We start from the raw sequence: 14,281 nt of genomic DNA on the forward strand, positions 1-14,281 counted from the left end.
TATATATATATATATATATCTCCCCTCTTTTTTGGATTTCCTGCCCATTTAGGTCACAACAGAGCACTGAGTGGAGTGCCCTGTGCTATATAGTAGGTTCTCATTAATTATCTGTTTTATACATAGTATCAATAGTATATATATATATCAATCCCTATCTCCTAATTTCTCCAACCCTCACTTTCTCTCCTGGTATCCATACATTTGTTCTCTATGTCTGTGTCTCTACTTCTGCCTTGCAAGTAAGATCATCTATACCATTTTTCTAGATTCCACAGATATGTGTTAATATATGATATTTGTTTTTCTCTTTCTGACTTACTTCACTCTGTATGACAGTCTCTAGGCCCATCCATGTCTCTACAAATGACCCAATTTCATTCCTTTTCATAGCTATGATATTTGTTTTTCTCTTTCTGACTTACTTCACTCTGTATGACAGTCTCTAGGCCCATCCATGTCTCTACAAATGACCCAATTTCGTTCCTTTTTATGGCTGAGTAATATTCCATTGTATATATGTACCAGATCTTCTTTATCCATTCCTCTGTTGATGAACATTTAGGTTGGTTCCAAGTCCTGCCTATTGTAAATAGTGCTGCAATGAACACTGGGGTGCCATGTGTCTATTTGAATTATGGTTTTCTCTGGGTATATGCCCAGGAGTGGGATTGTTGGGTCATATGGTATATCTATTTTTAGTTTTCTAAGGAACCTCCATACTGTTCTCCATAGTGGCTGTATCAATTTACATACCCAGCAACAGTGCAAGAGGGTCCCCTTTTAACCACACCCTCTCCAGCATTTATTGTTTGTAGATTTTTTGTTGATGGCCATTCTGACTGGCGTCAGGTGATACCTCATTGTAGTTTTGATTTGCATTTCTCTAATAATTAGTGATACTGGGCATCTTTTCATGTGTTTGTTGGCCATCTGTATGTCATCTTCGGAGAAATTTCTATTTAGGTCTTCTGTCCATTTCTTGATTGGGTTGTTTGTTTTTTGATATTGAGCTGCATGAGCTGTTTGTATATTTTGGAGATTAATCCCTTGTCAGTTGCTTTATTTGCAAATATTTTTCCCATTCTGAGTGTTGTCTTTTCATCTCAATTATGGTTTCCTTTGCTGTGCAAAAGCTTTTGAGTTAACTAGGTCCTATTTTTTAATTTTTGGTTTTATTCTCATTACTCTAGGAGGTGGTTCAAAAAAGATCTTGCTGTGATTCATGTCAAAGAGTGTTCTGCCTATGTTTTCCTCTAAGAGTTTTAGAGTGTCTGCCCTTAAACTTAGGTCTTTAATCCATTTTGAGTTTATTTTTGTGTATGGTGTTAGGGAGTGTCCTAATTTCATTCTTTTACATGGAGCTGTCCAGTATTATTGAAGAGCACCACTGATTGAAGAGACTGTCTTTTCTCCATTGTATATTCTTGCCTCCTTTGTCATAGATTAAGTGTCCATAGGTGTGTGGGTTTATCTCTGGGCTTTCTATTCTGTTCCAGTGATCTATATATCTGTTCTTGTGCCAGTACCATACTGTCTTGATTATTGTAGCTTTGTAGTATAGTCTGAAGTCAGGGACCCTGTTTCCTCCAACTCCATTTTTTCCCCTCAAGATTGCTTTGGCTATTCAGGGTCTTTTGTGTCTCCATACAAATTAAAATTTTTTTTGTTCTAGTTCTGTAAAAAATGCCACTGGTTATTTGATAGAGATTGCATTGAATCTGTAGATTGCTTTGGGTAGTATAGTCATTGTCACAATATTGATTCTTCCAATCCAAGAACATGGTATATCTCTTCATCTGTTTGTTTCATTTTTTATTTCTTTCATCAGTGTCTTATAGTTTCCTGAGTACAGCTCTTTTACTTCCTTAGGGGGTTTTACTCCTAGGTATTTTATTCTTTTGGTTGCAATGGTGAATGGAATTGTTTCCTTCATTTCTCTTTTTCATCTTTTATTTTTAGTGTATAGGAATGCAGGAGATTTCTGTGAATTAATTTTGTACCCTACAACTTTACCAGATTCATTGATTAGCTCTAATAGTTTTCTTGTGGCATCTTTAGGATTTTCTATGTATAGGATCATGTCATCTTCAAACAGTGACAGTTTTACTTCTTTTTTTCCATTTTGGATTCCTTTTATTTATTTATTTTCTCTGATTGCTATGGCTAGGACTTCAAAAACTATGTTGAATAATAGTAGTGAGAGTGGACATCCTTGTCTTGTTCCTGATGTTAGAGGAAATGCTTTCAGGTTTCCGCCATTGAGAATGATACTTGCTGTGGGTTTGTTGTATATGGGCCTTATTATGTTGAGGTAGGTTCCCTCTATGTCCACTTTCTGGAGAGTGTTTATCATAAATGGTGTTGAATTTTGTCAAAAGCTTTCTCTGCATCGATTGAGATGATAATATGGTTTTTATTCTTCACTTTGTTAATATGGTGTATCACATTGATTGATTTGCGTATATTGAAGAACGCTTGCATCCCTGGGATAAATCCCACTTGATCATGATGTATGATCCTTTTAATGTGCTGTTGGATTCTATTTGCTAGTATTTTGTTGAGGATTTTTGCATCTATATTCATCAGTGATATTGGTTTGTAACTTTCTTTTTTTGTATTATCTCTGTCTAGTTTTGGTATTGGGCTGATAGTGACCTCATAGAGCGAGCTTGGGAGTTTTCCTTCCTCTGAAATGTTTTTGAAGAGTTTGAGAAGGATGGGTGTTAAGTCTTCTCTAATTGTTTGATAGAACTCACCTGTGAAGCAACCTGGTCCTGGACTTCTGTTTGTTGGAAGATTTTTAATCACAGTTGCAAGTTCATTACTTGTGATTGGTCTGTTCATATTTTCTATTTCTGCCTGGTTCAGTCTTGGAAGGTTATACCTTTCTAAGAATTTGTCTATTTCTTCCAGGTTGTCCATTTTATTGGCATAGAGTTGGTTGTAATAGTCTCTTAGGATGCTTTGTATTTCTGTGGTGTCCATTGTAACTTCTCCTTTTACATTTCTAATTTTATTGATTTGAGTTTTCTCCTTCTTTTTCTTGATGAGTCTGGCTAAAGGTTTATCAATTTTGTTTATCTGCTCAAAGAACCACTTTTAGTTTTATTGATCTTTGCTATTGTTTTGTTTCTATTTCATTTATTTCTTGAGTCTTTTATTTATTTGTTTGGTTTTGCCGGGTCTTATTTGCAGCCTGTGGGAACTTTAGTTGCCACCGGCAAACTCTTGTTTGTGGCATGTGGGATCTAGTTCTCTGGGCAGGGATCAAACCCAGGCCCCCTCCATTGGGAGTGTGAAGTCTTAGCCACTGGACCACCAGAGAAGTCCCTATTTCATTTATTTCCACTCTGCTCTTTATGATTTCCTTCCTTCTACTAACTTTGGTTTTTTTGTCCTTCTTTCTCTAGTTCCTTTAGGTGTAGGATTAAATTGTTCATTGGAGATTTTTCCAGTTTCTTGAGGTAGGATTGTATTGCTATAACCTTCCCTCTTAGAACTCCTTTTGCTGCATCCCATAGGTTTTGGGTCATCGTGTTTTCTTTGTCACTTGTCTCTAGGTATATTTTAATTTCCTTTTTTATGTCTTCAATGATGCCTTGGTTATTTACTAGTGTATTGTTTAACCTCCATGTGTTTGTGCTTTTTAAAGTTTTTTTTCCTGTAATTGATTTCCACTCTCATAGTGTTGTGGTTGGAAAAGGTGCTTGATACAATTTCAATTTTCTTAAATTTACTGAGGCTTGATTTGTGACCCAAGATATAATGTATCCTGGAGAATGTTCCATGTACACTTGAGAAGAAAGTGTATTCTGCTGCTTTTGGATTGAATGTCCTATAAATATGAATTAAATCTGTCTGGTCTATTGTGTCATTTAAAACTTGTGTTTCCTTATTAATTTTCTGTCTGGATGATCTGTCCTTTGGTGTAAGTGAGGTGTTAAATACACCCACTATTACTGTGTTTCTGTCATTTTCCCCTTTTATTGCTGTTAGCATTTGCCTTATGTATTGAGGTGCTCCTATGTTGGGTGCATAAATATTTATAATTGTTATATCTTCTTCCTGAATTGACCCCTTGATCATTATGTAGTGTCCTTCCTTATCTCTTACAACAGTCTTTATTTTACAGTCTATTTTATCTGATATGAATATTGCTACTCCAACTTTCTTTTGATTTCCATAGAATATATTTTTCCATCCTCTCACTTTCAGTCTGTATGTGTCCCTAGGTCTGAAGTGGGTCTCTTGTAGACAGCTCGGATATGGGTCTTGTTTTTATATCCATCCAGCCAGTCTATGTGTTTGGTTGGAGCATTTAATCCACTTACATTTAATGTAATTATCAATATGTATGTTCCTATTACCATTTTCTTAATTGTTTTGGGTTTGTTTTAGTGGGCCTTTTTCTTTTCTTGTGTTTCCCACCTAGAGAAGTTCCTTTAGCCTCTGTTGTAAAGCTAGTTGGGCGATGCTGAATTCTCTTAGCTTTTGCTTGTCTGTAAAACTTTTGATTTCTCTGTCAAATATGAATGAAATCCTTGCTGGGTAGAGTAATCTTGGTTGTAGGTTTTTCCCTTGCATCACTTTAAATACATCCTGCCACTCCCTTCTGGACTGCAGAGTTTCTGCTGAAAAATCAACTGATAACCTTATGGGTATTTCCCGGTATGATATTTGTTGCCTTTCCCCTGATGTTTTCAATATTTTTTCTTTGTATTTAATTTTTGATAGTTTGATTAATATGTGTCCCAACGTGTTTCTCCTTGGGTTTATCCTATATGGTATTCGCTGAACTTCCTGGAGTTGATTGACTATTTCCTCTCCCATGTTAGGGAAGCTTTCAACTGTAATCTCTTCAAATATTTTCTTAGACCCTTTCTCTTTCTTGTCTTCTTCTGGGATCCCTATAATTTGAGTGTTGTTGTGTTTATTGTTGTCCCAGAGGTCTCTGTGACTGTCCTCAATTCTTTTCGTTCTTTTTTCTTTATTCTGTTCTGTGGCAGTTATATCCACCATTTTATGTTCTAGCTTGCTTATCCGTTTTTCTGCCTCAGTTATACTGCTATTGATTCCTTCTTTGGATCATCTTTACTGTTATTACTCTGAATTTTTTTTCAGGTAAATTGCCTATTTCCTCTTCATTTCTTTGGTGTTTTGGGTTTTTACCTTCCTCCTTCATCTGCAACATATTTCTCTGTATTCTCATTTTGTTTAACTTACTGTGTTTAGGGTCCCCTTTCTGCAGGATGCAGTAGCTAGTTCCTCTTACTTCTGGTGTCTGCCCCCAGTGGGTGAGTTTTGTCCAGTGGCTTGTGTAGACTTCCTGGTGTGGGGGACTGGTGCCTTTGTTCTATTGTGTGGAGCTGGATCTTGTCCCTCTGATGGGCAGGACCATGTCAGGTGGTGTTTTTCAGGGTGTCTGTGAGCTTAGTATGATTTTAGGCAGCCTGTCTGCTAAGGGTGAGATTGTGTTCCTCTCTTGCTAGTTGCTTGGTGTGAGGCATCCAGCACTGGAGCTTGCTGGCCATAGGGTGGAGCTGGGTCTTGGTGTTGAGATGGAGACCTCTGGGAGAGCTCTCACAGATTAATATTCCCTGGGGTCAGGAGTACTCTGGTGGTCCAACATCCTGGGCTCAGCTTTCCCACCTCAGAGTCTCAGGCCAAACCCCTGGCCAGAGCACCAAGAACCTGCAAGCTCTGTGGTTCAGAAGAAAAGAAAAAAAAGAAAATGAACAGACAAATAAAACCCCAAGATAAATGGTAAAAGCAAAACCAAACAGATGAAAACACACAAAGAAACACACACACACAAACAGAAAACAAAAAAGATGAGAGCAACCAAACAGTAAGTGAACCCCAAAATGAAAACAAATAATAAAACTAAATTAGCAAAAACAAAAAACTAAATACAAATCAATAGCAGAAAGTAAACTAAAAAAAGGCAAAGAAAGCATAAAACAAACACACAAAAAGATTTAAAAAGAAAGAAAACAAAAGGAAAAAACACAAAACAAGAAAAAGTAATGTAAAAATAGAAAAATATAGACTATAGTTTGAAAAAGATAACAACAAAGCAAAACAAAGGGAAAAAACACGTAAAAATATAACGAAAAAGTAAATAGAAAAAAATATACTACAAATAAAGGCATAAAAAAGAAGAGAAATTAAAATTAGAAGAATAATAAACAGAACAAAATGAAACAAAAAATATTAGTAATAATAATAGTATTTTCCTGGGGCCTCAGCTGTCAGTGTCCTTGCCATTATAGTGAGCCACAGCCAATCTCTGCCTTCCCAGGAAATCCTCCAATATCTCTAGGTAGGTTTCCGGATCTACTCTGGGGCCAGCTGAGACTCTGACCTGGCCCAACTCCTGCATGTACTTGCCCCCAAAGTGCACGGTTGTCCCTAATGTCCACAGCCTCAGGTGTGGGAACACTCATTGTCTATTCAGATATTCCACAGATGCAGGGTTTACCATGTTGATTGCGGGAATTAAATCTGCTGCTTCTGTGGCTGCATGGAGAGGTTTCCCTTCCTCTTCTTTGGTCGCACTGCCCCAAGGGTTCAGATTTGGTTTTGGACCCGCCTCTGCATGTGGGCCACCCTCAGGCATCTGTTCCCCGCCCAGGTGAGAGGGGGCGAAAGCAGCGGCTGATTAACACACATTTGCTCACTCAGGCTGGGGAAAGGGAGGGATACGGCAGTCACAGTTGGGATGTGTGGGGAGTGCGTGCAGCAGCAGAGGCTGGCAGGAAGTTGCAATAGCCTGAGGCACACCGTGTGCTTTCCTGGGGAAGTTGGCGCCGGATCACAGGATCCTCTGCAGTGGCAGGCTGCACAGGCTCCCAGAAAGGTGTGGGCAGTTTACCTGTGCTTGCTCACAGAACCCTCGGTGGCAGTGGCGGCAGCAGTACAGGACTCACCTCTGGGGTCTGAGATAGCAGCCTTGGCTCGCGCCCACCCCTGGAGCTCATGTAGGTGGTACTCTGCTGTCTGTGAGTGCATGGAGAAAGAAGCTCCTAGGCAGGCCTGCCCCTCTCCTCATGCACCCCCCAACAATGGTCCGTTGCCTCTCTTGTGGGCCCAGGCTTCTTCCCACACTCCCTCAGCTGTGGCATACTAGCCCCCTCAGGCTGTCTTCACACAGCCAACCCCATTATTCTACCTGGGGTCTGACCTCTGAAGCCCAAGCCTCAGCACCCAGCTCCCACCTGCCCCAGTGGGCAAGCCAACAAGCATCTCAGGCAGGGGAATGCTGGTTGGCACCAATCCTCTGTGCATGATTCTCTCTGTTTTGCCCTCTGCACCATTACTGTGCTCTCTCCTGAGGCTCTGAAGCTCCTCCCATGCCCAGTCCCCACCAGTGAGGGGGCTTTCTAGTGTGAGGGGGCTTTCTAGTGTGTGGAAACTTTTCCTTCTTCACAGCTCCCTCCCAGACGCGCAGGTCACATCCCGATTCCTTTATCTCTTTTTTTTTTTTCATTTTTATTTTGCCCTACCCAGTTAAGTGGAGATTTTCTCAGATTTGGAAGTCTGAGGTCTTCTGCCAGTGTTCAGTAGATGTTCTGTGGGAGTCGTTCCACTTGTAGATGTATTTTTGATGTGTCTTGGTCTCCTACTGAATGACATTCAATTCCTATAGTTCTTATAAGTAATTTCTTGAAGTTTGTTGGAAAAATATCCAAAGATTTCTAATTTTCTCTCCCCCCGTATATAAGCAAGTAGGTCAACAATGCCTGCTGTTAACCTCTTCTTCACAGGAAAGGAAAGTCCATTATGAAGTTCTGCACCTTTGCAGGTAGGTAGAGAATGGGGGGAAATACACACAATCTGCTGTAAGTTCCACATTTATTTGGTCAGTGATCTTAAACACAACAGGAGCAAAGTAGCAACACTAAGCAGGAGCCAGTGGAATGTATCTGGTAGACTTCTCCATAACTTTGGCTTACTTATGAGGCACATAGCTGTTGGCTCAGAAAGAATCTTGCCTATCCTAAGAGAGACACAGACTTACATCACTATTCAGAAAAAATCTACATTAAAAAAGTATATACACCAATAAAGCAATAAGCTCATTCAAAGGGAAGAAACAAAATTGATGCTCACAAGTCTCTGAACAATTTCTTTGCTTTCATCTTTTCAGTGCCTTGAAAACCCTGACTCTTTGCAAGTTTAAACCAAGAATAAATTCAACAGCATTTTACTCTGCAGCATTTCTAGAGAAACATGGAAGAGTTCTTGGAAATGCTACTTTTGTTAAAAATCAATAACTGTAAAATATTTCCTAAGTAGACAAGCCCCCATTTTTTGATCACTGCTATGTCTCTGAGCCCCATTTTATGCTATAACATAAAATACAGTTACATTGCCTCCTTGGTATCTCCCTTTAACTTTTTAAGAAAAATATAAACTTTCGTGCTATTCACTTTGAACTCGTGCTTATTTAGAATTTTAGCTTTAGTTTCTTGTGTTGCCTTTAGTTTTTATTAATTTTGTGATTATGTGAGAAACTTTAACCTGCCAATAAAATAAGGTGCTAAGATAGTACATTGTGGGAACTGCAGTCTTGCTGTAATTTCCTTCGAGATTCAACAATGAACCTTCAGGTCATTTTCAAATGTGTTCTTAAAATTTAATTTCCTTTGCTTTTGGTAGTAGCATGAAACTAAGATATTCCAGTTAAGTAAGGTCATTTAATTAGTACACTTTATATGTTTTTCAGCTATAGTGAGGTACTTTGCAGTACTTTGAAATGTGCTTAGCTTGAGTGCAGCCTGAAGACTAAAGCAGATACAAAAAGCAGTGGTTTTTCAAGTGTTGCAGAGTGATGGGACCTGGGACTGAGCCTGATTTTAGTAATGGTTTTAGTATTTTTCTTTCTGCAACACATTCAATGCAATCATGGTAGATAGATTCTGGGTAAAACATACAAATGTATACAGAAAAATGTCAATGCTGTTACTTTTATCCTCATCCAATCAGTGAATTTTTCTGTGTACTAACCTTGAACTGCAGAAGGAAAGTATTATTCTATAGGCAAATAGATCACTGTTACTTTTGAACCTCCAGTTAAAAAATCAAGAGAAAAGCTTTCCCTGATGCACAGGCTCAGCGGCCATGGTTCACGGGCCCAGCCGCTCCATGGCATGTGGGATCTTCCCGGACCGGGGCATGAACCCGTGTCCCCTGCATCAGCAGGCAGACTCTCAACCACTGCACCACCAGGGAAGCCCCATAATACTCATCTTTGTATCACTAATCATGCTATCAATAGATTTCTTGAATTAAAAAGAGTTTTTTCCCCTTTCCAATGGAAACAAAACATTTCAAGAGTGCGGTCAAAGTAGAGCTGATGAGTGTTTGCTCTTGCAATTCTAAAGAATTTTTTGCTCTTATTTCTTTTGATATTTATTTGTTGGAGCATAAGGAGTCAGATGCTCAAAATATGTGAAAGATAAGGCAACATGACCTATCGTGTCCTTTACTTCGTTGAATCAAAGACCGATTAGCACCAGAACTGAAACCATGGTTTTGTTTCTGTTTGTTTGTTTGATTTTGCCTAGTGATCAACTATACTTGACTGCTTTGATTTTTAAATCATCTTGTCCTTCAGATTATTGGATTTTCCTAATCAAGTTGAAGTTCAGTAGTCTTCACAATATGTCAGAAAAATTCCCATGATGTCAGTCACCACAGCCTTAGACTATTTGTCATGCACTCTAAGTAACCAGACAGAAATATCTAATTTTCCATTGTATGAACCAGCAATATATATCTGAAATTCAGCAGATTGGCATTACCTGGTACAAATTCAGAGGATTATATTCAGATTCTTTTCTGACTCAGGTCCAGTGATGAAATCCTAGTATATAAATATCTGTTATCTATATCTGAAGGCAGACTGAGAATTCATCATAGAGTGCAAAATAAGAAAGATGAATATATTCACATTACATTTATCCTCAGTGAAAATGTTTAAGTGAGATAGTTGAAAATGACACTGCAGCCACTAGATGAAGTTCAGATTAGTGACTATCCAGAAGGTCATGTGGACTCTGTATAAACTGGATAAATTAAACCTAAAGAAACAAAAACTTGAGAGCCATGATATCTGTTTTCAAAGGATTGCCCACTGAAAGAAGGGTTAGATTTATTTTATTTTTCTTTAGAAGATAGAAGCACACCAGATTGTGGCAGGTTATTGAATGCTGAGTTTGGCTTAATAAAAAAAAAAATTGTGAATAACTAGAGGTAGTCTGTAAGTCTGCCTGAACCAGCAGTGAGTCTCTGTTATTGAAAATATTTTAGAGTCTGAATGACAATCTGCCAGGGATGTTGGACAGAGAACTCTTGATCTGGCAGGGAATTTGGATTTGTCACTTTTAAGGTTTATTCCAACCCTGGTTCTGTTATATTCACCCTGCAATAAATAGTCAGCACCATCGCCTCCTTTCTAGACCTCTCGTTTCCTTTTGTTTACCATAGGATAATACACAAAGAAGGGAGAAAAGAAGCCCAAATCCAGCTGTTAGTTGGGCTGACCCTGTTAGTGAAATCTCATAAACATTTTTTTCCATACTCCTCCTTAGCTGCTTCTGGGACCATCTTTTTATGAATATGATTCCCAGATTCTCTCACCCAATTTTCATTTGGCTATTCCTTAATCTTTTCTGAGGTCATGAGTGTTTATTTTCTCTATCCTTCTGTCAGCCTTACTTAATATAACTATTGGCCATCTAAGAGTATGAAGTTAGAAACTTCTGTTTTCATTTATGTAAAAAAATTGCTTTTGAATGAAGCAGGTTATGTTTGACTTCTCAGCAACCTCAATGCCCCCAAGTTCAAGGCAAGGGATGGAAAGTGACATATTTAATGCCCAGCATCAAATGAGCCAAAGAAAAGCAAACACACAATTGTTTTTCATTAAATATATTCCTAATCCAAAACTTTTCAAAATAGTTATCTGTGGTCAAATAAGTTTCAGAAATATTTATAATACTCATATTTAACATTTAGTGAGCATTTACTAAGTGTACGTATCAGTCAGGTTTAGAGTTTTATATACATTATTTCATTCTCAATTTTCCTATGAAGCAAAAGTTATTACTGGTCTTACAGATGAAGAATCCGAGGCATTTGCCACTTCCGAGGTACTGAATGGTAGTGCCAGGAATTCAGCAGAGCATGTATAACCCTGTGTCTTCACTAGAAGACTGCTCAGTGACCTAAATGCTCATTTGTGGTTTATTAATCTTCACACAGGAGAAATAGCTTATCAGCTCTGTTCCAGAAGTGTTTGACTACAGGGCACTTTAATGATACATGATGAGAGATTAGTATTTTGAGAAATACCATCTTAAATTACATTTTATCTGTATCACTAGTAATCTTGGTCTCTTTTATTAGAAATCATTTCAATAGAGGAAAATTTTCTAACTAGAAGAATCTCCATTGTGACTTGCAACAGGATGTTGTGAAATGCTGTTTGAGATCAGTTTTTATTACTGGAAGTTAGCAAATCAGGCAGAAATTATAGTGGAAATAGCAGCATGTTCAGAACAAAGTTTTGTGTGAGTGATAATGAATGACTGCTGTTCGGGATGAGTTTGGAATGGTTTCTTATGCAGCAAGAAATATAGAGATAATACATCTGAGTTTTGCAGGACTCTGTATTTCAGGGGTGCCAGATATCTCAATACCAAGGATGTTACCTCAGCCATAGGGCTTGTTGAACTTCTCCAAAATCTGATAGTAAAGAAAGTTCTAATGAGAGGTGGCATGGGTGATATGGTCATACAGTGAGGGGAAAAGAACTACTTCTACAATTTCTGGGTTGTTGAGAGATTCTGTACATTTTTCTTAGGCCCAAAGTTGGACTCGAAATAGATGAGCTTGGAGGCTACTGGAAATTGCCACAATATGGACAAAAATGAGTTGCATCTGAGATTGCAGTATCATGTCTCATGCTGGAGATGAAGTTGAATTTTATGCAGGATGAAAAATGCATTTGTGAGATGCTTGGGATATACTACCCGTGCAGACAATGAGCTTAGTAAGAGCTGATAACCGATGGAAAGGGAACAACAACCTTACCACCATGTACATACGATGCTCATGTAAGGAAATAGCAATTACAACTACAAGAAAGGACAGGCAACTTAACAAGGGCTGTTCCCCCTTCTCTGATACAACTCCAGAGAGGCAAGCATAGTAAACAAGGAGGGGGAAAATCCTACCATATTTACCTCCATCTGAGCCCAAGTTTCACGAGTAAGAAAGTTATTAGCAAGACTAATAAACTGGTATTGGTAGGCAGAATGAGGAGGGCTTTGCATCCAATACAAAATTAAAATATAATCTGTACTAAACAGTTTTAATAACTGAAAGTACCCCCAGAGTGATGGAAAGTTTCTAAACTTTTGTTAATGAAGCTCAGCATGAAGGATAAAAGAAAATTCTCAAAGCACCATCGGTAGCAACTACTGGAAAAATAAAAAAATGTTTTGTGTATATATTTCAATAAATTGAGATTCTTCAAATTGATTAATAAATTTTGATTAAATCTATTTAGTGGTCCTGAACAGATCTGTCCTTGAGATTGTTCAGCACAATTTGGGGAGTTTGACAAAATGGTCTGATTCTTCCTTTAGAAAAAAAGAATCAGAGCCCCGGGCACCTTGCGAGTTCAGGGTCTCTGTGTTGTGGGTTTCTCTATTTTCAGGGGCGCCGACATGTCCTCTCCGCCTCGTGCATCAAGCCGCGCGCGGTTGTGCGCTCCGGGACTCTTTTCGGGGCTGTCGGAAGCCCAGCAGGTTGCTGGGCCCAGCTGGCACTGCCCTCCGCCCTCCCTACCAGTAGGTCGATTCTCGTAGTAACAGCCGGTGGGGAAATGGTTGTGCGCTTTCGGTGCCCGCCGAAGTCACTGTGATCCCGTTAGATATCGAAAGTACCACAACCCCGATTGCTTTCGTGAAGGACATTTTATTTCCTTACATCAAAGATAATGTTAAAGAGTATCTGCAGACACATTGGGAAGAAGAGGAGTGCCAGCAGGGGGTCAATCTTTTGAGGAAACAGGCTGAAGAGGACTCCCACCTGGATGGGGCCGTTCCGATCCCAGCAGCATCCGGGAATGCGGTGGATGACCTGCGGCGGATGATCCAGGCCGTGGTAGTTAACGAGTGCTGGCAGATATCTCTGGACTGGAAGACCACGGTGCTGAAACACCTGCAGGGCCACATGTGGAGGGCAGCCTTCAAATCTGGGAGCATGAAAGCAGAGCTCTTTGAAGATGTGGTTCCAGCAGTCAGGAAATGGAGAGAGGTGGGAATGAAGGTGTATATCTATTCTTCAGGGAGTGTAGAGGCACAGAAACTGTTATTTGGGCATTCTACAGAGGGAGATATTCTTGAGTTTGTGGACGGTCAGTTTGGTACCGAGATTGGACACAAAGTGGAGAGTGAGAGTTATCGAAAGATTGCCAGCAGCATTGAGTGCTCAATCAACAACAACTTGTTTCTGACGGACGTTACCCGAGATGCCAGTGCTGCTGAGGAAGCTGACATGCATGTAGCTGTGGTGGTGAGACCTGGCAATGTGGGGTTAACAGATGATGAGAAGACTTACTTCAGCCTCATCACATCCTTCAGTGAACTGTACCTGCCTTCCTCAACCTAGAGGAGGAGTTCTAAGGAAGAACAAACTGTCTTCACAGAGTTGTCCCTGTAGTCTAGTTTTATTCTAATGGTAAAAGTAATTTACTTAAAAAATACATATATACACATACCTAAAGTAAGTGTGTGTATGTTCAAATTACCATTCACAGGCACGTAAGTGGGAAAAATAATCTCAGTTCAGTGAAAAGGGAACTTATTTAAAGATGATGCTTTGTATGTAGAAATTGTTTGAAACCACAACTCTAACCATTATTGAGGGTGAAATATAGGTGATAGCAGAGATTACTACTATACAGGTCAAATGTGTTATGTTTATCAAGTCACGTACCCAAATAGAAAGGTAGGTTTGAGAAGTTACTCAGAAGCCTGGTTATTTTAAAAACTAGAAGAAGTATTTCAAAGACATTCCTAGTAATAATCTAGTCCCCTTTTAAATTGTGAGTTAGATTACAGCAACTGAATTTCAAACTATTAACCTCCCTATGTACAAATGACAAAGCTATTTGTTTCTGCTCCAAAAGAGAGCAAAGTTGGGAAAGTAGACTCATTTGAGTCTTGATTCATCATGTATCTGTTACTTAAGAAACTTGCTAATC

General features: G+C 39.1%; 1 protein-coding gene across 1 annotated transcript in view; it reads left to right on the plus strand.

The window, feature by feature from the left end:
- LOC112413390 (enolase-phosphatase E1-like) overlaps positions 1–13,686 on the plus strand; it is a 104,507-nt gene extending 90,821 nt beyond the window's left edge. The window contains exons 4-6 of the mRNA XM_024765339.1: positions 11,104–11,159; positions 12,660–12,821; positions 12,868–13,686. Coding sequence (XP_024621107.1) covers positions 11,104–11,159; positions 12,660–12,821; positions 12,868–13,686 — 1,037 coding nt within the window. The remainder of the gene's footprint in view (positions 1–11,103; positions 11,160–12,659; positions 12,822–12,867) is intronic.
- The last annotated feature ends 595 nt before the right edge of the window (positions 13,687–14,281 follow it).

Source organism: Neophocaena asiaeorientalis, unplaced genomic scaffold, assembly GCF_003031525.2.
Source record: "Neophocaena asiaeorientalis asiaeorientalis breed wild unplaced genomic scaffold, Neophocaena_asiaeorientalis_V1.1 scaffold198, whole genome shotgun sequence".
NCBI lineage: Eukaryota > Metazoa > Chordata > Mammalia > Artiodactyla > Phocoenidae > Neophocaena > Neophocaena asiaeorientalis.